The sequence below is a fragment of the Poecilia reticulata genome, chromosome 18 (assembly GCF_904066995.2).
Source record: "Poecilia reticulata chromosome 18, P_reticulata-male-v2, whole genome shotgun sequence".
Taxonomy (NCBI): Eukaryota; Metazoa; Chordata; class Actinopteri; order Cyprinodontiformes; family Poeciliidae; genus Poecilia; species Poecilia reticulata.
Window position 1 is genome coordinate 9,233,565 of NC_088847.1, and position 23,365 is coordinate 9,256,929.

General features: G+C 38.9%; 1 protein-coding gene across 4 annotated transcripts; it reads left to right on the top strand.

Annotated features, from left to right (window-relative positions):
• The first annotated feature begins 858 nt into the window (after window positions 1–858).
• On the top strand, window positions 859–17,464 carry gc2 (guanylyl cyclase 2). 4 transcript variants are annotated; one of them, XM_008435142.2, is made up of 26 exons: window positions 860–1,073; window positions 1,342–1,792; window positions 1,907–2,035; window positions 2,127–2,306; window positions 2,470–2,587; window positions 3,070–3,371; window positions 3,997–4,128; window positions 4,233–4,336; window positions 5,053–5,171; window positions 5,367–5,451; window positions 5,584–5,680; window positions 5,833–5,955; window positions 6,251–6,331; window positions 7,577–7,753; window positions 7,848–8,004; window positions 8,447–8,596; window positions 9,409–9,557; window positions 9,687–9,850; window positions 10,074–10,266; window positions 10,353–10,527; window positions 10,666–10,764; window positions 11,222–11,316; window positions 11,412–11,497; window positions 14,054–14,154; window positions 16,231–16,254; window positions 16,383–16,457. In XM_008435142.2, exons 2-24 carry the CDS (start codon window positions 1,397–1,399, stop codon window positions 14,151–14,153), a joined length of 3,411 nt encoding a protein of 1,136 aa, XP_008433364.1. In that variant the 5' UTR covers window positions 860–1,073; window positions 1,342–1,396; the 3' UTR covers window position 14,154; window positions 16,231–16,254; window positions 16,383–16,457. The 4 variants fall into 4 exon arrangements, with proteins under 4 accessions (XP_008433363.1, XP_008433367.1, XP_008433365.1 ...); XM_008435141.2 differs by lacking the exon at window positions 14,054–14,154 and having other exon boundaries at window positions 859–1,073; window positions 16,383–17,464; XM_008435145.2 differs by lacking the exon at window positions 14,054–14,154 and having other exon boundaries at window positions 859–1,073; window positions 10,353–10,480; window positions 16,383–16,449.
• Window positions 17,465–23,365: the final 5,901 nt, after the last annotated feature.

The following is a 23,365-nucleotide window of genomic DNA, read 5'->3' on the forward strand; positions in this document are numbered from 1 at the left end:
TTGAATCATAGATGCAAAATAGTAAGACATGTCCAACTGTAAGAAATGCCAGATAAATAATACTTCTGTAGCCATTAGGTTGATTTATTTCAGTAACATCCAGTAAAATCTATGAAGCAGTTTTGACAAAACAAAGAAATCCTCAGAGTCCGGAGAACATATGGCGCTGCATTCCTCACAGCCGTGTCCTCAAGTCATGTTTGGTCTGCTCACATGGAGACAAAAGCACCATCAATCCACAAACATGCCTGCACCTACTCGCACAAAACGTCTGCTGCAGTGTTTCAAATTATGGTTTGAACCAAGCGAGGTAAGAGTTTCAATGTGTTATTATAGTTTCATTCAGTAGAGTTTGTGGTTTTTGAGTTACACATTTGAAATCAGGCAAAAGCCCTTTACAGGCCTACAAGGACCTCTGGTTATGTGTCTTTTCCTGCTCTTGTTCATCTGATTCAAAGAAAGACATTACCTCACTAGATACTCTTAGAATATTCTCCAGGAGCCTTTGAATGAATCATTAAAAAAAATAAATCAAAGTGTTCAAACACAGAATCCACATCACCGACTTATCCCTTTCGTTGCTTCCTTGTCCTTTCTTGTATTTTTCTGAGAGTTTTTGTTGTCTCAAGGTGGTTGTCTAGACTTCTCATCTTTCACCAAAAGCATTTTTAAAAGAGAGACTATGTTACATTATTAAAATGCAACTAAATTCTTAGCATCCATAATCCACCCCAACAAAGAACAATTAATAAAAGCTACAGTAAAAGAAAGTATTATGATGACAGTGATGTAAATCATTATCTCTCAAGATTCTGATTGGATTTGACATAATCTGCTAGGACAGGTCGTACACTCAGTGCTGGTCGTCTCATACGGACTTAGAGGTTTGGTTGGTCAAAATGTAGAGAACCTGTTAGGTTAATAATGCTAGACTAGTGTTGACTGGACTAAGTGTAATTAAACATTTTTGTGTCTGAAAAGAAGAAACAATGAAATCGCTTCTTAAGTTGGTCGTTGGGGTCAGAAGATTTGCCTTTGAGAAACAAAACAACAGTCCGTCTCTTCAGTATATGGTAAGATATTTTACATGTATTTATGACACAATATTAATAGATGAAGTGAATGAAATTTAGAAAAAATGATGGGATAGCTGCACAACATGCAGGTAAGCATGCTTCCTGAAAAATGTTATGATTCTTGGCAACACAAGGCAGCCAGCTATCTATCAATCAATTTCACCTTTGGCAAGAGAATTGCTGTAACGAATAATAAAAATTCCAAAATTGATGAGTGCGCATAAAAGTTTCTACAATTAGTTTTTTTCTCCTTTCCTTGATTCAGGGGAGACCTTCTTTATCCAGATTCTACTGAACTCCAAGGGACTGAATATTTTGAGATGCTTCAGCTACAATATGACTCCGTCTCGTTACCTCCAACACGGAAACAGCAGACTCCCAATGTTGCCCCGTTGCAACATCATCACACACTGACATCTTCTTCTTCATCCCCATGTCCCTGCTCTGTCCTTCCACAACATTCAAGTTTCCTCCCTCTTCTCAGACTACATGGAAATGGTCTCCTGAGGATCCTCCTCACCCTCCTTACTGCCCTGTGCATACTGCCCTGCCAAGCGCAAGCGGCCTTGTTTCGGGTCGGGGTGGTTGGACCATGGGGGTGTGACCGCCTTTTTGCCAAGGCACTTCCAAATGTTGCGGCACAGCTGGCGGTAAATCGCATCAACAGAGACCCCTCACTGTCCTATGCTGCTACGTTTGGCTATGCCGTGCTGCAGGTAGAGTGAAAGTCCTTTCTTTAACAATTGGATGTTTTAAAGTTCTTCATTGGTTTTCTTGTTGTGTCAACCTAGGTTTAAATATCAGTTTGTTGATTGAATATTTCTGTTTAGGAGCCTTGCGAAACATCCAAGGCACTGGAGGCATTTGTGGGTTTCCACACCAAGGCCTCTGGTTATGTTGGACCAGTCAACCCTGGATACTGTGATGCTGCTTCGATGCTGAGCAAAGGCTGGAACAAAGTAACTATTGACCACAGAAATGGTCTTTTCTTAGCTAGAACAGTTGTTAAGGAAGCTGCTATATTTTCTTCTCTATGCTCTCGTCTATAAGGCAATATTTCCTTGGGCTTGTGTTGGCTATGAGTTAGATGATGTCCGTAGCCATCCAACGTTTGCCCGATCTATGGCGAGACCCACCGCAGTGCTGCACAGTGTCATGACCTACTTCAGGTGGGCTCACATTGGCATCATCTCTTCTTCTGATGACATCTGGGTGGATACAGCAACCAAGGTCTGGATGTTAGTCTTTTGTCAATTTTCACTCTAGAAGACCAACAATTTAAAGTTTTATGTAAAAGTAGAAAGCTGCATTATAGGTGACAAAATCAAACTTGCTTTAGCTTTTTACCAGGATGTGCAGACATTTTATGTCAACTCTTTTATGTCATGTCTAGGTGGCAGACTCTTTAAGGAGTCATGGGATGAACGTCAGATTTGTCAGTTTTATGGAAAACACACCTCATGGCATTAGGCGAACCCTGGCCAAAGTCCGCAAGATGAAGGAAATACGAGGTAAAACTGATGGTTCTTGTTGAAAAGAGTTTGGGATGTTCATTGGACTAGGAACAAACTATTCCTGAAAAGGCAAATTACATTTCTCTTGCACCTTTCCCAACTTGTGCCTCACTTTAGTCATGTAAATTTACAGATCTGAAGTTAAGAAATATGTCAAATAAATCAAAAAACAAAATTTCAACTCAATCTCCAAGAAAGAAGGGATGAAAGTCTCCAGTGCCAATGTAAGATTGTAAGATTGAAGTCTGTATGATGATTCAAGAGAGGAGCAGGTCTTAAGCAGAAAAGTTGTCTAAGACTTGTAGTGTGGTTACAAATCAGAACCGTATCAAACAGCAATCCGTGGTAAGCCTACTCCACCTTTAACTTGTTAATATCTTTGTTTGGAAGCACTATAATTCAGTGAGATAACATTGTAGCATCAATGAGGTTACTCTGGTTATTTAACAGGGTTACTCTGATGTCTTTTTCTGTCTTAGCTGTGATCCTCTGCATGCACTCGGTACTCATCGGCGGCTTGGCCCAGAAGCTCCTCTTGGAAACAGCCTACGACATGCAGATGATCGACGGCTCCTTCGTGTTTGTACCTTATGACACTTTGCTCTACAGCCTGCCGTACATTAACACAACCTACCCTACTGTGAAGAACAACAGCAAACTGCTGCGGGCCTACGATGCCATGTTGACTATCACCATCGACTCTCCCCACGTGTCATTCTATGATGCCTATAGAGAAGCTATGGAGAGAGGAGAGGTGGCAAGAACATTGAAACCCCAACAGGTACATCAATTCATACCAGCCCACTATAGTCTGCTTTAATCAAACTGTAGTTGGTTTGCCTACAAAGTCTGGTTCCTTTGGGGAGGTGAATCTATCTCTGATGTGGAACAAAAATGCCTAAAACTGAGATCTCGGTTCAATTAAAGTGAACTATGGTGTGGTTCGAATGCATATGTGGATGCAAGTAGACCGTAGACTGCTCCAAAAGCAGGAAACGGACTGTAGCACAGGGCATTCAGGGTAAATGGAACCAAATCAAACATGTAAGCCTTCCACTAGTGGGAGAAACGGCTTGGGGTCCTTTACCAAAAACAAAACAAAAATGCTACAACCACTAAAATCTGACACCATTCTATTTTTCTTTACATTTTGCGAAGAAGGTAGTTGTGCTCATTTCATTTTCAGAGATTTTCATGTTGTTTCCTTCAGTAGTTCTTGGTGCAGTCACCACAGGCAAGGTGGTTTGGATCATTTTGACAGTGCAGTGTGAAAGTGAACTGCATCATCTGAAAATGTAACAGAATTGAGTCTACCAGACTATCACCCTAAGATTCAAAAGGAGGTTCAAAGGGTTAGTTTGTCTGAAGAACAATAAGTAAAGCTGACATCTCTCTTCATGGTCCAGGTGTCCCCTCTGTTTGGAACCATCTACAACTCTATTCTGTTCATGGCTCATGCAGTGCATCGCGTTCGCGAGTCCAGGGTATGGATGTCTGGAGGAAACCTGGCACAACATATACACAATTTGGATTTCCAGGTACAGATAGACCCAGAAGTCCATAACACCAAACCACTTTTTTAATTTCAGCATAACATGAGGTAAAGTGAGGTTATAGAATTTGATATTTTGTTTATTCACAGGGCTTTAGTCACCGTATCAAAACCAGTAGCTCTGGAGCTGTTCAGCTGGACTACATCATCCTGGACACAGATGGATCTACTTTGAATCTCATGCCAACATACAAGTAGGGCTCGGTGTTTAATGATTTCCAATGAGCAACAAAGAGTTTGCTCCATCAAGATAAATAACAAATGAATAAGAAAGTCACTTGCCTGACTGACTGAGTCAAATGTAAAGTTTGGTATGGAAGTGTTCATGGTGTGGGTCTACTTTTCTAGAATTTTCCAGTCTTGACCTTTTTGTTTGAGTAAACAATACAACATGAACTGAACACCAGTGTACAAAGCAAGGTCCAGGAAATGAATTATACAATAGCTGCCTGCATTCTATGAACTGTAGTAGTAGTCAAAAGTAGTCAATAAATTAAGTATTTTCTGTTTACAATATCAGTGTCGTCCCAAGACGTTTTTCATAAGGGTGGCCAGACCAGGCTAGCAAAACTTTTAGGGGGCACAGCTAAAATAATATTTATGTATTTTGCATGAATTTTTTTTATTGGGTTTTAATATTTATGTATTCATTGAAGAAGGGGATGGCTTTCTACGATATGAGTATTATTCTCTGAGGAGGCCAGCATTTATTAAGAGGGGCCATGGCCTCCCCTATAGCCCCCTTTGGAGACGCCACTGTATATTATTTTCCAATTGATCTAATCTTATAATGAGCATGGCATCTTTCAGAGTTTAGCTGTCTCTCATATTTTAACAATTTGCTGAAAAAGAGCAGCCTAATAAACTACATCCTCTTCAATTAACCACTGATCTCACTATTCAATGGCAGGATCGACATGGAGATCAGCATGGTTCGCTTCCTGGGCCGAGACATTCACTTCCCACAAGGCTACGGGCCCAGGAGAGATGCTGCCTGCTGGTTTACGCCCGGCGTTATCTGCTCAGGAGGCAAGGAAAACCACAAAAACATTTATTCAGGGTGTATATATTTAGGATCTGCTGTAATTAATTGATATACTTTTAAATGAATTTGAATGCTGCACAGCTCAAATGAATTTTTCGGAGTTTCTTTCACAAAATAAAAGGTTTTTTGGATAGCATTGTAGGTTAAAGTCTGTTCTCTCATTTTATTTTATTTTCCAGGAGTGGATCTGCTCTTGACTTTCAGCATGTTCTTTGGTTCTATTGCTGCTTCTGTCTTTGCAGTGACTCTCCTGTACTGCATCAAGTATGAAATCACCTATAGGAACTATTAATCTAAAGCTAAAGTGAATCTGAATTTTAGGAATATTTAACAAGTAAAAACAACAAAACATAAACAAGTTTTTAATTTTTTTTCCCCCCCATGACTCCTTCTCAGGCGACGCGTCAATCAGATTCGAATGGTCAGAGGTCCCAACAAGATCCTGCTTACTCTCCAAGACGTCACATTTATTAACCCATCACTTAGTAACAAGGTCAGCCATTATGCTGTGTCATGAAAACACAATTTTCCCATCAAAAATCCCCCCAAAAATTCTTCAATGTTCTTTGTACTATTTAAACCCATGCACTGGTACTTTGTAACTCCTGATACTTTTCTAAACCGGTAACAATTTGCTATCCACAGAAGCTGAGCTTAGATGACAGCAGGACTAGCGGTGGCCGGAGCACGTCTGAGCGCAGCCTCAACACACCCGCCTCCTCCCAGTCTCCGGCCACATACGAGAATTCAAACGTTGTCATTTTTGAGGTCAGATTTCTAGATGTATCCCAGATTGAGAACATGACATAATCACTTTCATTTGTAAAAGAAAAGTGGCAAATTTAGTGTAACCATCAGTGCAGTAAGATGACAGTGTTGCAACGTCTTTATTTATAAAGAGCAACCTCACTTAAATGCTATATTACCTTGTCTTTCCCTTTCATAGCTCAGAGTACTTAATCTATTTTGCCTAAATCTAAACTAGGTACATATATGGAAAGAATAAAGTCAGTGTGTGAAACTTTGAGGGGAGTTTTAATTGAAGACTCTTTCTCCTGATCAGGGTGACTGGGCGTGGCTGAAGAGGCTACCGAATGGAAGGTTTCGAAGCATTAACCCTAAAACCAGCGATGTCTTTGAATTGGTATGTGAAATGATGAGAGATGCAAAAGAACATGACTACTTTTTCTAAAGCAGTATACTGCAGGGTTTCCCCCAGTGCATTATAAGTCTGGCAGGCCACCAGGCTTTACTTGAGCCCCCACCCACCAGGCTAAGCATTGCTTATTTATTTAAGTCTTTTTAAAGTGTTTGCATTTTTTAAGACTTTATAGTTGGTGTTCAGGTGTTAATCTTCCAATCTTTCAATAACACATGATTATCAAGTAATATTTTAAAATTTCCTGTCAACTTTAAACATCTTTAAACTCAAAATGGTTTTTGAGTTTAAAGATGACTGCCATAGCTTCTAAACACCAGGCTTAGCAAGTTTTCTGGGAGAAACCTGGCACTGCATAGGACATCTGACATTTAGATCAACATTTCTTAAAGGCTGCAAGAAGTGAGGTATGTCGATTTAGAAGTGCTGACTATCATAATAAACTATATTCATATATTTCATTGGTATAAATCAGAATATTTCCTGATTTCAAAATTGAGTACATTTACACCACCTCTGATAAAACGGATCCAAGCTTGGTGATTAAACCTTAAATTTAAACTTAAAACATTTAGATTATTATTTTAATACCTTTAATCTTAATACAAGTTATATTACTATACAGCAAAACCTTTGTCATTTGAAATAGCAGATTTTTGTCCAATGATTTACAAAATGTTAATTTTATCTGGAAAAAAAGGGAGAAAAAAAAACAGATACAATTTTTTTTTAAACCTAATCATTAAAATTTAAATGGTTCTTTGTTCTATGCTTCACTAATAGAGTCTGAACCCTGAGCTATTTAAGAAACGATTTCTTCCTGCATGTGTTAGGGTTAGTGTCACTATGTTGAGTTTTGAATTTTACCCAATTACTGACGTTTGGCCTTGACATAAGGCGCCAGTTCAACTCTATGAAACTTACTGGCCTGCGCTGTACACATCCATCTCTGCGAAGAAGTAAGTGCCAAGCAGAACTACGCATCTGTTAACGTTAATTTAATATTTGAAAGCCTGGCCAAGACGGCTTCGTTCACTACCTTCGGCGCCATTGCTACAGGCGCTAACGCAGTAGGAAATTGACGTCATTGGCCGGTTGAAATTCAGGCAATGACTCTCAAACAAAGCAGTGAAATGAGATTAAAATCAAGCGGAACTGCGTAGGAAGGCTAATTAAAACCCAACGTGTTGTGAAACTACACGAGTAGGTTTGCGCTGCCCGTTCCTGCAGATGAATGACATGCGTCACGAGAACGTCAACCCTTTCCTGGGCTTCTTTCATGACTGCGGTGTGTTTGCCATCGTCACCGAGTTTTGCTCCAGGGGAAGCCTGGAGGACCTGCTGCTGAACGACGACGTCAAACTCGACTGGATGTTTAAATCGTCTCTGCTGTTGGACCTCATTAAGGTAAATGGCAGTACTGTAATTTAGGTGGAAGATAACATTTCAAACAGAAGTTGACGAAACTGCACCTACCCCACCCCCTCCCCCCAATTTAAAGGGCATGAAGTACCTTCATCATCGTGGAGTGTGTCACACCCGTCTGAAGTCTCGTAACTGCGTGGTGGATGGACGTTTTGTCCTTAAAGTGACAGACTACGGCTACAATGAGGTTCTGGAGTCACAACGGTTCCCCTTCGTCGAATCGCGTCCAGAAGGTAACAGATACAAAGCTTTTTCAGAGTTTTTATTTATTTATTTCATTTCAGGATCTGGACAGTTTACTTACTTTTAGGGAAGGTGTATTTATTAGAACATGAAACACATTATTGACCCTTGTTGATGACATTTCCCTTCTTCCAGGGAAAACTTGGTTTAACTACTAAAAAAGGTACTCTAATAAAAAAAATCAATCTTACCAATCTTTTGCTTACACTGAATTGTGGTTCAGGTTTTGCCCAGGCATTTCTTAGATTTGTGAAATAGAGAAGCATTGATTCTGATTTCTTTCTGAAAGCTTCTCATTCTGCAACCCTGCAGTGTTTAAAATTAATTTCTGTAGGGTTCACGCTGTGAAAAGTGGACCCTGTGGTCTCATTCTAACAGATAATTTCTCCAACTGTAGCAACAGGAGGACATTAAATCACTTTTGTGTTGCAGAGTTGCTGTGGACGGCTCCAGAGGTCCTGAGAGCCAGTCATCCGGGACTCCACAGGACTCTCCCCGGTGACGTTTACAGCTTTGCTATCATAATGCAGGAGGTCGTGATCAGAGGGCCTCCGTTCTGCATGCTGGACCTGTCTGACGCAGGCAAGACATCTCTTTTACAAAATTGGTTGTTCTGCTGATGATGGAAGGCACAAGCTATAAAACATTTTTAAATCAGGTAAACGGATTATAATATTTGTCAGTTAGATCAGAAAAATGGAAATTAATAAGATATATAGTTTTTAAATACATACAAAATATATAGTGTTAAAAAATTGTCATTTTCTTTCTTTTTTTTTATAAAGTTGTACTGAGTACTTTTCAATAGTCATCATCTTATTTTACTGGGTCAGCTCATGTTCGCAAAAGTAAATCAGATCAGAAACAGTCAATTTTATGAGGTATGTTGTTCATTTTTGGACATTCCCATTAGCAGTATATATCAATGAGACTCTCCACCCAGGGTGGCATAACTTATGGGGTGGCAAGAGAATTTCAAGCAAAAAAAATAAATTGTATTCACATATTTTGAAAGTATAGCTTATAAAAAACAAAAGAAAATACTAATGAAATGATAAAAAAACAAATGTTATTTTCTTATAACATATCCATAAACAAGATGGATCATGTATAATAAACAACACATAGATGGTTTTGCTTCTTTAAAAAAATGTACATACAAAGTTAATAGGTACCTAATGTAAAAGTGTGAATGCAAAATTCCACAACATTGCATTCTCTCACGTCAAGTCAAAATGAAATCACTGATTTATTTCTAAGAGTACTTCAAACAACCTTAAATGTGGAAAAATAAATGATCTCCAACGTCTAATATCAGACTCAAGTTTGCTGATCAGATTTTAGCATAATTTGAAAGAGGAGATCCCTGCTAAGCTTCTGTTTTATGTCCTCAGAAATATTAGAAAAGCTTCGTAAACCTCCACCTCTGTGCCGTCCGGTGGTCAGTCCAGATTACGCTCCTATGGAGTGCATCCAGCTGATGAAACAATGCTGGACCGAACAGCCAGACAAGAGGCCGACCTTTGAGGACATATTTGACCAGGTGATTCTTTTTTTATCTCCAATCAAGTTGCGCCTGCATGTTTTCATCTTAATTCTAACAAAAACTACTTTTAAAGTGCACTTTTTAAATGAATTCTGTTGGATATTCATGCGCTTCTGGTCTTTTCAGTTCAAAAACATCAACAAAGGGAAGAAGACCAACATCATAGACTCGATGCTGAGGATGCTTGAGCAGTACTCCTCTAACCTGGAGGAGCTGATCAGAGAGCGAACGGAGGAGCTGGAGATAGAAAAGCAGAAGACGGAGAAGCTGCTGACACAGATGCTTCCCCCGTACGTTACCACTCATATAACTGAACAAAGAAACACGCGTGGAATGCAAATTTTATTTTTTAAGGTAAAACGAAGGATAAAGACGAAAACAATACTGATAAATCTGTCAGAAAAGCGTTGGAAGATTTGTTAGCGCTCTCAATTCTCCATTTAAAGTGCACGTTTCGTTCGGCCTGGGTTATACAAATGTATTTAAAGTTTTTGTTTTTTTTTACCTCTCCAGATCAGTGGCAGAGGCTCTGATGGTGGGAGCGGTAGTGGAGCCGGAATATTTTGACAATGTGTCGCTCTATTTTAGCGACATCGTTGGCTTCACCACCATCTCAGCCAACAGTGAACCTATCGAGGTGGTCGACCTCCTCAACGACCTTTACACGCTGTTTGACGCCATTATAGGAAACCACGATGTCTACAAGGTTACTCTTTCCTAGTTAATCTTGTGTCTAAAGAGGTAACATCAGGTGGTTGAAATTGTTGCTCATTTTCTCACGACCTTCTCCAGGTGGAGACTATCGGCGACGCCTACATGGTGGCGTCGGGTGTTCCCGTCCCCAACGGCAACCGCCATGCTGCAGAAATTGCCAACATGTCTCTGGACATCCTCAGCGCTGTGGGAACCTTCAAAATGAGGCACATGCCAGACGTTCCTGTCAGAATACGAATAGGACTCCACACAGGCAATTAAAGAATGGAGTTTAAGTCGAGTTCTCCGACTTTCAATCGACATTCAGCCAGACACCGAAGATCCATATGTACACCAAATGTTTTGTTCTTTGACGGCAGAAACTTGACTTTGGATCTGTGGTGTGTTGCAGGTCCGTGTGTAACAGGCGTGGTGGGTCTCACCATGCCTCGCTACTGTTTGTTTGGAGACACGGTGACCACCGCTTCTCGAATGGAGTCCAGTGGAATGCGTAAGTTCACACAAGTCAGAGAAAAAGTGTGTGGATAAAATTCTAATTAAAGAAACTGGCACATATTTCCTGATCTATTGATTATTGACCTCTAACCTGGAGGTCTTTTTATGCAGAAACCAAACATTTCCAGATTTAAGTGCAATAAGAAGGTACAAAAAAAAATCTAAAAATCACTTTGAAATGACGTCATTTTTCAAATTTTTGATTTTAGTCAATAAAATATGCACTTTTTTCCTGTAATCTCTTGCTATCGAGCACAAACTTTAGATTTGAAGTCTTTGCAATTTTGCTAATGTTTGCAATCTGCATGTAGCTGTCACTTTACCTATAGGTTTTCTGACCAGTTGGAAAGCTTTTTACTTGGGTTTTTTTTCCAGATAGTTTTCTTTGTTCTACTTTTTTGTTAGGTAATCTAGGATGTTTTGATGTTAATTATGTTTTTTTCTTATGGTAGCCTACAGGATTCATGTCCATCAGAGTACAGTAAAGGTCCTGCAGGAACTCAATCTTGGCTACAAGCTTCAGTTGAGGGGTCGTACAGAAGTCAAAGTACAAATCTTCAGCAAATACAAAGATAATGTCACCCGTATGACTAGAAGCGTGAAGACATTTTTTTTTCTCTACCTCTTTCTCTACCTCTTCAGGGAAAAGGAATAGAAGAAACATACTGGCTTACAGGGAGAGATGGATTCACCAAACCTCTGCCCGTTCCTCCAGAACTTAAGTCAGGGTAGGGATGAGTTTCTTCCATCCCCTCGCCGTGTTTGTCTTTCTGCTCTTTTTCTTTCCCCACCTCCTTATATAGCTAGAATTTTTCCACCCTGGTCCAAGTTCTCTCCAGATTCTGAGTCCTGCACTAGTTTTGAATAACTACCTACAAGTAACCTTATCAGTTCTTCATTCAAGTTCAAAATCAGCCACTTTGATACTGGTCCTTGCATGAATTTGTTCTTCCCATCTGAAATTTTACGGAGGAATATCATATTGGTTACAGTTTTATAAACAGATTAAGATTATACAATGCTTCATTGGAAATTAAACAAATATTGTACAGTAAACAAGAAAAGCATCTACACTATCACTTTGATACAATGATTCTTGTTTTATTATACACTTTATGCAAAGTACAGTACATGATTTAGGTGTTGTAATCAACCATATCACAGTTACAGGCACCATGTTCTAGTAATATCTTTGTACAAACAATTGATTTTAAGAAGACAGCTACACTCACATTTGTACACAATAGGGAAGACGCAACATTCAAAGAAAGGCCACAAAGAAACAACACAATCTCCAAGAATGTGACAATTCTGCATGTTATTTCCTACTTTTGTTTCAGATTAGTCCACATTACTAATTAAACAGAGTTTAGGTCATTGTTTGCATGCACACATCGTATTCACAGCAATCCGTAATCTGCAGCCACAAGTTTTTTTTGGTCTTTTCTTGACAGGGTTTTTCATTTACCCTAGCACATCCAATGCCAAGTGTCCAAAGTAGATAAAAATCAACACATTTTTCGGTTGGTGGTTGCTCCTCATTGCCAGTGCTACTAGAGGCGCAGTCATAAGCTGGTTCACTTTGTGCCCGCCACTTGGGCAAGCTCCTCCAGGGAAATCCTAAAACCTTACCAGACTAGTCGAGAAACAGTCCCTGGGCTTTCTTCTGAATCTTCTCCTGGTGGTATGTGCCTGGAACACCTCGGCTCCAGGAGCCATACTTACCAGATCTTCAAGCCACCTCAACTGGCTCTTGAGACTTTGAACATGAAATTGACTTGAGGACAAGACTGTGGAGGTAAGTTCACCAGCTCAAGGACATGTGGACTAATGTGGAGAGTATCTGAGTGTAAGAGGGGGTCAACAAAGCCTACCATCATTATTTTCTGATGAGGTTCAAACAAACTAGATGATCAGGAGCTCTGGATATTTGGTGACAGATCAGGGGAGTGTTTTGATGAACATTATCAGCTTGTCAAAAACAGAGAGAATTGAGGTTAATTCATGATCCAAGAAGCTTCCAACATATTTCATTGGTCTGATTGGTAGCCAGCTTGGGATGAAGGACCTTTCTCAGGGGAATATTGACGTATGAGAGAAGGAACCTGGAATCAACCTATCACTTTTGGATCTCAAGATGACTCCTCCTTCCACTGGGCCACAGTCAAGTGGAGAAGTTGACCACAATACAAACCCTGGCACTGAGTCGTCCTTGCCTCTCTTCTGGGGTAATCTGACAGAAAACTTGTGTAGCACATGAGTTACTAGACATAGTTGCTCAAGGAGTTGGTGGCGGATTGTTGTTCCAGTAATCATCTGTGCATGCTCTTGCATTGCTCCAATGTACTCAAGAAGCTGAGTACAATGGCTGAAACAATAATTTGAGTTCATATAGAAAATACTGTGAACAAGTAATGATGTTTAGGACAATGCTGGATGTGAGTTCTCAGACTGGACTCTGTATGAAGAACTTGGAAGTTTAGTAACTTGTCAGATGCAAGTGAAAGATATTTGAAAGTAAATGATAGTGCATAAGGCTTGGTCACTTCAGTCACTCGAGGGCACTGCATTCTAGGGAGGTAGTTTCACCATTTGATTCAAATGTGTAGGACCAGGTACTTGTCTAAAAGTTGAGCCTCAAACTCGAGGACTGCAGTTTGAGACCCTCGGTCTAGGGGATTCTGAGGAAAGATCTTCAGCCATCTTTCCAGGAGTAACTTCAAACAAGAGTAAACGGAGGGTCCTGGACTGGCAGAATACAAGTAGCAATTGTCCTAATTACATTCTACACCTCAAAATACTGTATAATTGCAATGCAGAGGTGCATAGTGGTGATGGGATCTGAGTTTTAATATTTTATTCAGGAGGAACTGTTGGCAGACCTGACACCAGTTTGTAGTACCTTGGAAAGAACCACTGCACCAATAATACTCTTCCATTTCCTCAAAAAATGGACTCATGGGCAAAGCTCTAGGTTGTCTTAGAAGAATTGTGTTGAAATTTTTGGAGGAGTTGTTCTACTTTGTGAAAAAATACCTTTAAGGAGAAAACTAGCATTTAAGTCAAACCTTGCAAAATCCTTTATGATCAGACTTTCTAATAAAATTAGTCTCCGAGGAACCTACCTTTTAGTCATTTCCCTTTAAAATGCTGGACCTATTGGGTGGCAAAAACAACAACAACAATAAAACAGCTAGGTTTTTTAGAGAGAAAAGTGCCATTGCAGGACTGCAGAACGTGAGTGTGTGTGTGCTGTGATCATGGTGTTCGCTTCGTCTCAACAGGCAAATGGCCCACGGGCTGCAGATGGCCGAGATAGCCCAGTACAAGAAACGGAAAGCCGAGAAACAACAGCAGGAACAACTTGCAAAGAAGAAAAACTGAGGTAATGTTATGCATTATAAAAATGTATAACATTACTGGCTTGGTTGGCAACGTGACTCGTCCTTTGGCAAACATAGTTTGGGGATGAACTGTCTTTAAGGTGTTACCACACTTTATTTAGACTTGATTGGTCTTTAACGCAACCCATTCCAAGTTTGGCAAGAAACATTGGCTATGGCAATACATATATTTATTTGTTAAAATTAGTTATTATTCAATATTTTTGAATACATTTTAAATTTAGAAACCTTTCAAACAGCCAATTGTTTTTCCCTCTAAGGAATAGATCAAATGCTTGTTGCGGTTGCACATTGACTGACTATATCTTATTCTGTGTGCTTGACTTAAGTTGTTGACAAAATTTTTTATTAGACTTTAACCTGGGTTGTATCAGTATGCAATTTAATGCTATTAAAAGCAGTGGCATCTGAAGACAGTTCATGTGAGGATTGTGGGGACTTTGTCCGTGGGATTAAAAGAAAAGCTCCTATTTTTTGTTCATAAAAAAACTCAGTTCTTCTACTTTACAAGTCTTTTAAACTGCTCACCACATCGCTGCTGTCACTTAAAAACGTGTACTAATTGTCCTTCACACCTTCAAAATTATCAATCCAACATGTTTTTCATTTAACGGCAGCAATGTGTTGATGCTGACTAGGTTGATCGGAGAAGTCATGATGTGTCTTTGAAATAAAAGTTTGCCACTATCATTCTGCAGTGGAGAGCAGTCAGAGCGATCCCAATTTAAGGAATCGGCAAGAAATTTGCATGGACCAGTGGAATTAATGGCTTGTCAGATTTGGGCTGGTTTCAGAATGAGCTTCAGCCATCGAAACCAGTCAAACCTTTTAAACTTTCATAACCATCAACGCTTTGCAGATATTCCACAATTGAATAGTTGTAGTGCAAGGGGATGCTTCACATGGTCCATTTTACAATGTTTCTACTGAAAGATAGAGAATCTACGGTGCCAAATGTCTCCCAGAAAACTAATAAATAAAAAATTACACAGAAGTACTCAGGTTACTTTTAAAGGTTTGATGAGGTTTGCTGAAGTTCTCAAAAATCAGCCCTGGTCTGTTGGCTTGACTTTACCCATGAGAACTTCTGTCTGATTCTCCAAAAAGAAATGGTTCTGACATCTGCCTACTGCAGACATGGCAGTGATGACTTGATTAAAGATCTGTTTTTATGGATATGAAACTCTGATAATCCCCATATCTGATACATATTTAAATTTCTCTACTTCTGTGCTCATTGTGTTGTATTTTTCAACATGACAAGCTGGAAACTTGGGAGTTTCTTTGAAACCCCTTTTAAGGGGCAGCTAAAATTTCATGGTGATGTACTCAGACGTCCTTTGCTGTGTTTCCCCCTTTTTTGTGTGTGATCCTTTGACTTTAAAGAGTAGACACTGAGTGGAAATTTGATTCTCCCTCAATATTTACCTTCGTGTGGAAGGTAAATATTGGAAGGGCTGACTTTTTAGACATGTTTTGGTGTTTGTTGCGTGTTTCTTTATGCTCTAGAAATAGTCTCTGTAGATAGTTGTTAGACCAGAAAGTTGGCGGTTCCAGTCCTGCTGGTTTGGTTCTAGATCTTGTTCTTTCCAAACACAGGTGGTTTACATATTAGCTGAGGTATCTCCTCCACATGTTACCAAGTTCTACTGGAGTCTCAAAATAACATTTTTATTTAAATCTAGTTTTCAGGCAAGATAAAAAACTAAAACCAGCATGGCATTAGTCCTTGGGGACCGGAATTGCTTGCTCTGGGCTTGATCTTATACTTTTCATCTTCTCCATGTTTATTTATTTTTTGATGAAAGAAATAGCTCCAGATTTTTGAACAATGTTTGAGAGAGCACAAGATGCATGTAATTTTTCTGTGTGTTTGTTAGCTGTATTTGTTTTTTTTTTCTTCTTTTTCTTAAACCAACACTTTCTACTAAAGGAAAAAATGCTTTCAACTCAACTGTTTTTTTGGGTGTTTGCAAGAAAGAAGAGATATTTCTGCTTAAAGACTGCAAGCTTAGCTCATTGTTCTTTCCTTTACCTCTCTCTTGTTCTTTCTGCAGGTGCAGATCTTTCAACGCTTCAAAGTAAATACAATATTTTGCCTTAAAAATATAGAACTATTCCTTTCCAATTTTTAATGACCCGAACCGATTCTAATTTCCTCCCTCCATCCTCCACGCTCCTCCTCATGGCTTCTGTTTCTCTCACTCAGGATGTCGTTGGCTGAAAACAGGGACATGAAGCAGGTGTTTCACAAGGCAGTAAAGAAGATCTCTCACGTCCGCGTCGTGACGCAGCTCTACGTGCCCGAAGACGACCACAACGTCATGCTGACGCACCACTGAGTGACTGACTTTGTCTGGAGAGACAACTCAAGAGCACCGCCTCCCCAAAGCTACAGTGATGGAAAACTCTGAAAATGAGCGTCCAACTAGAGAGAGAGAAGAAGGGTAGTAAAAGTGTTGGTTGGGGTTTACAGCAGCCAGAGCGTTTGAGTGAATGTCTGTGGGCAGTGGCGCAAAAAGTGGGTATGCGCCACAGAGGGGCGCTGTGCTAAAGGGGGCGCCATAGCAGAATGGAAAAATGATCTCTAGTCGTCATTAATGTGTCCCCGTACACCTTGGAAAGTGCATGTTTGTGCCGCTGACTGTGAGTGTCAGTGGCTTGAACTCCAGACACAAAGCCTGAATGGGGAACGATCTACGGAGGCTGACAAGTGATGAGTCGGCAAAGACGGGATCTGCAGAAAGTCTCGGTCAGCAGCAGAGGAACGTGGCTAATCTCTCTCTTTCGTCTCCGTCACCTTGGCTCCTCTTCTGGAAGGACATTTACTAGGAAGGGAAGCGCTTTGGTGCTCTGTCTTCTTCAATGTACAAATAAAATCCCAAAAGATTTGGGCTTAAACAGAAGAGAACAGATATACATGGGCATTCAAGACCCAGACAATGTTTACAGTCTCTTCTGTCAGTTGGTAAAAATGTTCTGCTTGTTTTCATTTGTATTAACAAAAAATAATAATAATAATGAAGAAGAATAAAACTCAATGTTGAAAACAGAAGTATTTTAATCTTACTGCTATCTGTGTAATATTGCAATGGTTGCTTGTTACTTTTCAAACAGGGAAGAAAATATCAAATCACACAATGTGAGGAATGTGACATCACATTGCATATTGCTCTCTACAGGACAAGTTGCTTCAAATGACCTTTTAGCACCAAGAAGTTATTGATCGGATGTAAAATTGTCACCTCAAATGCTGTATTTGATCAGAAATAAAGAAATAACATCAAGTCACTCAACTGTGCATTTATGTTGTGTGAAAAACGACAGAATTTACAGTTTGTGAAATTGCCAAACTCTTCCAGCAACACACGTCTCACTCCTAAAGAGACCCACAGTGACCTCTTGTGGCTCCACAAGACCGAACCAAGCCTTTGCTTTTCGCAGATGATTATCCCTCCTGATCCATTGTTCATATGTGTAATTGTATATTTAAAATCCAGTAACTGACCGCCAGCTTACTGCATTCTGTTCTGTACATGAAACGCGTATGAATTATATACATGCACATTCTATCACATTACAGCAATTCTTCACATGTTGGCTTGAATCTCTAAAGCAATGTCATGTCTAGTTGGATGAGCTCCAGTTATTTAGTCAGAAAGAGAATTCAATGGTTAGAAGAAATAAAGATGTTTACATCTAAAGACAAGAGCAGAAAATGTATATTTAATATGCATTCATAAAACAGACACTTTAGCATTCTGCTACCGAGTCCTGAGATTTGGGATAAATTTGTAATGACAAATGTCTGTTTTACATAGAAATGTTCAGGAAATGTCCGACTTCGATCAAAGTCTAAACCATTGGTTATTGCAGATGTCCATCCATCCATCCATCCATCCATCCATCCATCCAGCCATCCAGCCATCCAGCCATCCATTTTCTTACACCCTTGTCCCTTAGTGGGGTCGGGAGGGTTGCTGGTGCCTATCTCCAGCTAACATTCCGGGCGAGAGACAGGGTTCACCCTGGACAGGTCGCCAGTCTGTCTCAGGTTATTGCAGATGTGCTTCTGATATTTGCTCCCATTGGCAGAAGACAAATGGCAAAAGCATAGAGCTGCAGAATATGGCTGTGTGCCGCAGGATTTACATGGTTAGCCAGATGTCAAAGGGACGTTGCTTGGAGGAGGAGGGAAATGAACACAAGGGCGGGTTATTTTATAGTGATATAGAATAAGCTCAACCATGAACTGGATAAAAGAGACCTGGATAAATCCTATGAAGGTGAGTTGTTGCTTTGAGACACATCGGTGGCCCTCATTGCAAAAAAAAAAAAAAAAAAAGAAGACGCTGCTGCAAGTGAGACATGACACTTTTCATCTGTTGATCTTCTCATTCAGAGTCACCCGGTCTAAGAGTATGTTTCACCACAAATGTGATCCTGCTGAACATCAAGCAAACATATACAAATTGGTGAAAAACATTATAACAAGCAGGAAAAGATTAAAGACTACTTACACAAATATAATCATCAGTTTGCTGGTTATCATCAGATAAAAGTTTGGTTTTTTTTGTTTGTTTTTTTATTCTGAGTAATAAAATTGATCATAGAAGTAAAGCGAAATCAAATCAAGAGCCAATCACATGCTGGCTGGAAAACACTTCCTGCTGCCAATCCTACAAAATATAACTCCGTAAAATTGTACTTTTTTCACCATTTCACACAAACACTGACTTTTCCTAACACACCTGTAAGATTTATTTTACCGCACACGATAGATCATTGTTTGAATCTTCTTTCTCCAAACATACTGTACTTCTTCATGGCATACTTCTATAACTGAACAATGCCTACAGACGCCTCAAAATGTGTTAAACTGTTTGGCCCATTGCACTGCAACACCAACATGTATTCACATCTCCATTTGAAGGAGTACATGTTGGAATACAAGCTTTTTTGAGCCAGTATTCCAGTATTTGTGATTAAACACTGAGAATGTTTAATCACAAAGTCCAGATTAGGAGACAATTTCAGAAGAGTCAACAACAACTTAATATACACGCACCTGAACACACGCCTATGGTGCTATAATGACCAAAATTTTACATGTGCAAATGATTGTAACTTTCTCGCATGATGACACAACTGATGTTTTATGTAAAGCTCAGTGTTTTCACGTCGGCAGAAACACTTCTCTTGGAAATGTGTGCAGGGGTGGCTCTGTCTGCATTCCACCACACAATCTTGGACGAGCTTGACAGACATGCAATGTTGACAATATATCATCAGATTTACCCTGAAAATTGTTCTTTGATATGCACACTTGGTTACCTCCCTAAGGTGAGCTAAGTGTGGTCAAGTGTTGGATGGTGAATGTCACTCTGTATTTGTTCCATTTGTCTGACTTGTAACATTAGAACATTTTTGGCATTAATGCCTGTTTTATACCTTAAAAAATCTCATTATTTCTCAAGGTAATTACTCTGAGGGGTTTTGTCCGGGTCCTGGAACTAGTAAACAGACCTGGGTGGTGCACAGAAAGTAAAATTGGTGAACAACTACAGAGACTACAGTGAGAGAGGCAGGTGCTTAAGAGTTAATTTGCATTTGCATGGCTCCCAGCAACTTCTTTTAAATATGAAAACCTCACCTAGGCCCAAGACGAGGGGGGTAGTAGGGCAACATGGACACACGCAGTTCCTGTTTATTCTTCGCAGTTCCCTACAATTTCCCAAAAAAACTCTTGCTGATGGCCCTCAATCTCTAAGCGCACGGCAGCGCTAGGTGTCAATAGCTGTCAAAAATCCCACTTTTCATGCAGTGTATGTAGATGTATGTCTGATTTAGAACTTGTAGAGAAAACAGTAGTCGTTTGTTTGAGGAATCGCTGGTCATCAATCAATCAATCAATCAATCAATCAATCAATCAATCAATCAATCAATCAATCAATCAATCAATCAATCAATCAATCAATCAATCAATCAATCAATCAATCAAATTTTATTTGTATAGCACATTTCAGCAGCAAGGCATTTCAAAGTGCTTTACATAATTAAAATAAAAACAGCATGTGACAGTGAATAAACAGTTAGAAAGACAAAGATAATTTTTTTTTTAGTTAAAAAAAAATCCAGCTCAGGTTTGACCAACTCTGAATATGTTAAATTTTGAACTAAAGCTGATCAGATGAAGTAAACAACCCCTAAAATCTGACCTTTAATTTGGAGTCAAATAGGAATCAGTAATTAAATAACTTCAGTTTCATATGGCAGCTCTAGTTTGGGGAGCATGTGACAGGTAACTATTTTGGTGGGGTTGGTCATTTCACCCTTTGGCTGTATGGTGCCCTGGGTAGTGAGCCATATTGCTCATAGAAAACACAGCAACAATAAAAAAGACTTGTTATGTTGTCAGTCTAAAGTCTAAAGCAATAGCTGAACTGTATCAAAGTAATTATGACAATGAACCTCATAGTTCCCATTTGGCTTTTAACCAGGACTGCTCTGTTTTTCAGATACATCAACAATGGAGTAGCTCCAGTACACCTACGAATGTTTACATCCGAAATGCTAGAATGTAGCATCTTAATCTAGATTAAGGTGATTATTCAGAGTAATTTTAAGTTAATTCACAATGAATGGATGAAAGGTACAAAAAAAGTCCCCAGATAAAATCATGTGGTTAAACTTTTTTTTTAAATGAATACATTTTAACCGTCTCTGTTGTCATTTTAAGAACTGTCTGTCTGCATCTGCTGATCTGCTGATGCGATGTCAACAGCAGCATAGCCAAGAGCTCACTCTGAAACAACATCATGAGTCTGTAACAAAGGGAGGTATGCTCCCCTTTTGTGTGTGTGTGTGTGCGCGTGTGTGTGTGTGTGCGTGCGTGTGTGTGTGTGTGTGTGTGTCTGTGTTTCTGCTTTGTTGACTCCGCTTCTTTGTTACAAGTACAATGGATGTAGAAAATCTACTGTAAAATACAGTTCAGGCCACCAGAGGGAGCAGTGTTGTAATTGTCCATCAAGAGATGGAAGAAGCTCTCTTGGACTAGATTCCTCACAATGTCACAAGCTAAATTACTTTAATTACAATTAATATAATTAGTTCATAGTAACTGCTTTAAATGCTTACTTTCAGTAAACGTCGATGTTTTTCATTTTTCACTTTTCACTTTCTCATTTCAGTACAGAAAACACTGACTTACCAGTAACTTTTCAACAATAGGATCTTGTTTTAAGCCAATAATTCCTTATTATTTATGTATATATTATAAGTTCCACTGGTAGTTTACTTCACTTATAACATTGGAAAAATGTCTTGGTGTATGTAAAATAATCTGCCAGTGGAACTAATACTTTTTCATCAATATTAAGGAACTTCTGACGTAAAACTTAAGTTCATATATCTTGCTGAAAAGTTACTTTAAAGTGATATTTACACTAAAAACTAAACACAAAATACTTGGTAAATTTTTTTTTTTTTTGCATTGTAAATCAATGTTCAGTAAAACACCCCAAAATAACATGTATTTATTATAATCTCTAAGGTAAAGAGCCAGAACAAGAATACGAAAATGGAGAAAGCATAATATCAAGGCCACAATGACGTAACCTCGGTGGATTATTTTGTGTGAGAAAGACAACAGTTTGAAAATCTGAGAGGAAAATTCTCCTCCACACCTTTAAAACCGCAGACAGAAACAAGGGAAGACACACAATATGATTTGTTCTCCCAAGCAGAGTCGGCAGATGAAAGGACAGGAAGGTCTCATGACAGACACGGTTAGAAGAACCAGATTTCCATTGAAAAACAGCTGAGATCTCCCCTGGGAGGAGTTAGGTTGCCGGTTGACTCAGCTGGTAGCTGGGCGTCATTGTGGGAGAGACTTAAGAACGGTATTTCAGATGTCATAATGGTGTCCGGTTGTCCTGTAGCAGAGCTAAAGAGAGGAGGCGTTGGAGATAGTGAAGCTGATTTATGCAGTTAATGATGGGGTAGCAGAAATACCTGAGAGGATTAAAAGCCAGATTGATCACAAAAGCTAAGCACTGAAGAAAAAAAAAAAAAATCAAGGTTCAATTCCTTTTTGCCATTTAGATAAATGTCAAACTTCATAAACATTAATATTGAGTGTAAATTCATCAAATTTAGCAGCAACTAACATCCATTAAAACCAAAAATATGTTTATAACGGAGTCACTATGTCAGCTCTAAATTTGACATAGTTTGCTAATCTTTACTAAAATTAACTCTAGAGATTCTTGTTTGCTCTTAAATGTAAATTTTATAACTTCATGGGAATTTTAGGCCTCTATATGGAAGCGTTTAACTGCCAGGCTTAGATAAATAATGGAGCAGTATGTTGTTAAAATTAGAAAAAAAAATTGTTATTGAGATACTTCTTCTGTATTCATTCCTAGCTCAGGCAGTTAAACACTTTCATGCTAAACAAAAAAAATCACAAAGGTTAGTTTTCAATTTTCGGAGGCAAACTGGTTTAACTACAGATTGTGCACAATATTTGTTCGTCGGGTAAAAAATTTTTTACTGTTAAGTTACTTGAAAGTCTTACATTTTAAATAGTTTTCACTGAAGCTAGTATATAGTGAGGATTAGCAACAAATAGCATCCGTGAAAATGTTTATTTTCTCTTGTAGCTACATATTTTCAATATCTCAAAAACAACTCAAATTACAATTGAAGAAAGAAGCTTTGAGGATCTTGAGTCATGGTAATGTCATAGATTAATAGAAATTTTAATTATGATTCTCACTGTAGCTAATGCTAGCTACATATTTCCGTAGGCAAATAGGTTGAAGAAGGGCTATTGTGACCCAAACAATTCAGTTACAGCTTTCTCTTAAGTATTGGCCCATTGTATTAATTATTTTATCCTATTGAGGTTTAATTTATAACTAATGCCAAATAAATTTTACAATATAGAAGTCTCACTGCTTCCTTAAATATCATAAATGTAATTTGTTTACAATAAAAAGAAGAAAGTGGAACCATTCACTCTGTTTGTCTCACTTCAAACTTAGTCATCAGTTCTTTGTTTTTTTGATGATTAAAGTATCATTAGTGATAAGTAAGCATTAAATGTCTGTATAACTTAAATTGTCATATTATTTTCCCCTTGCACAGAGTCCTCCCATGCACTGGAATAATTCTAAATTACGTTTTAGG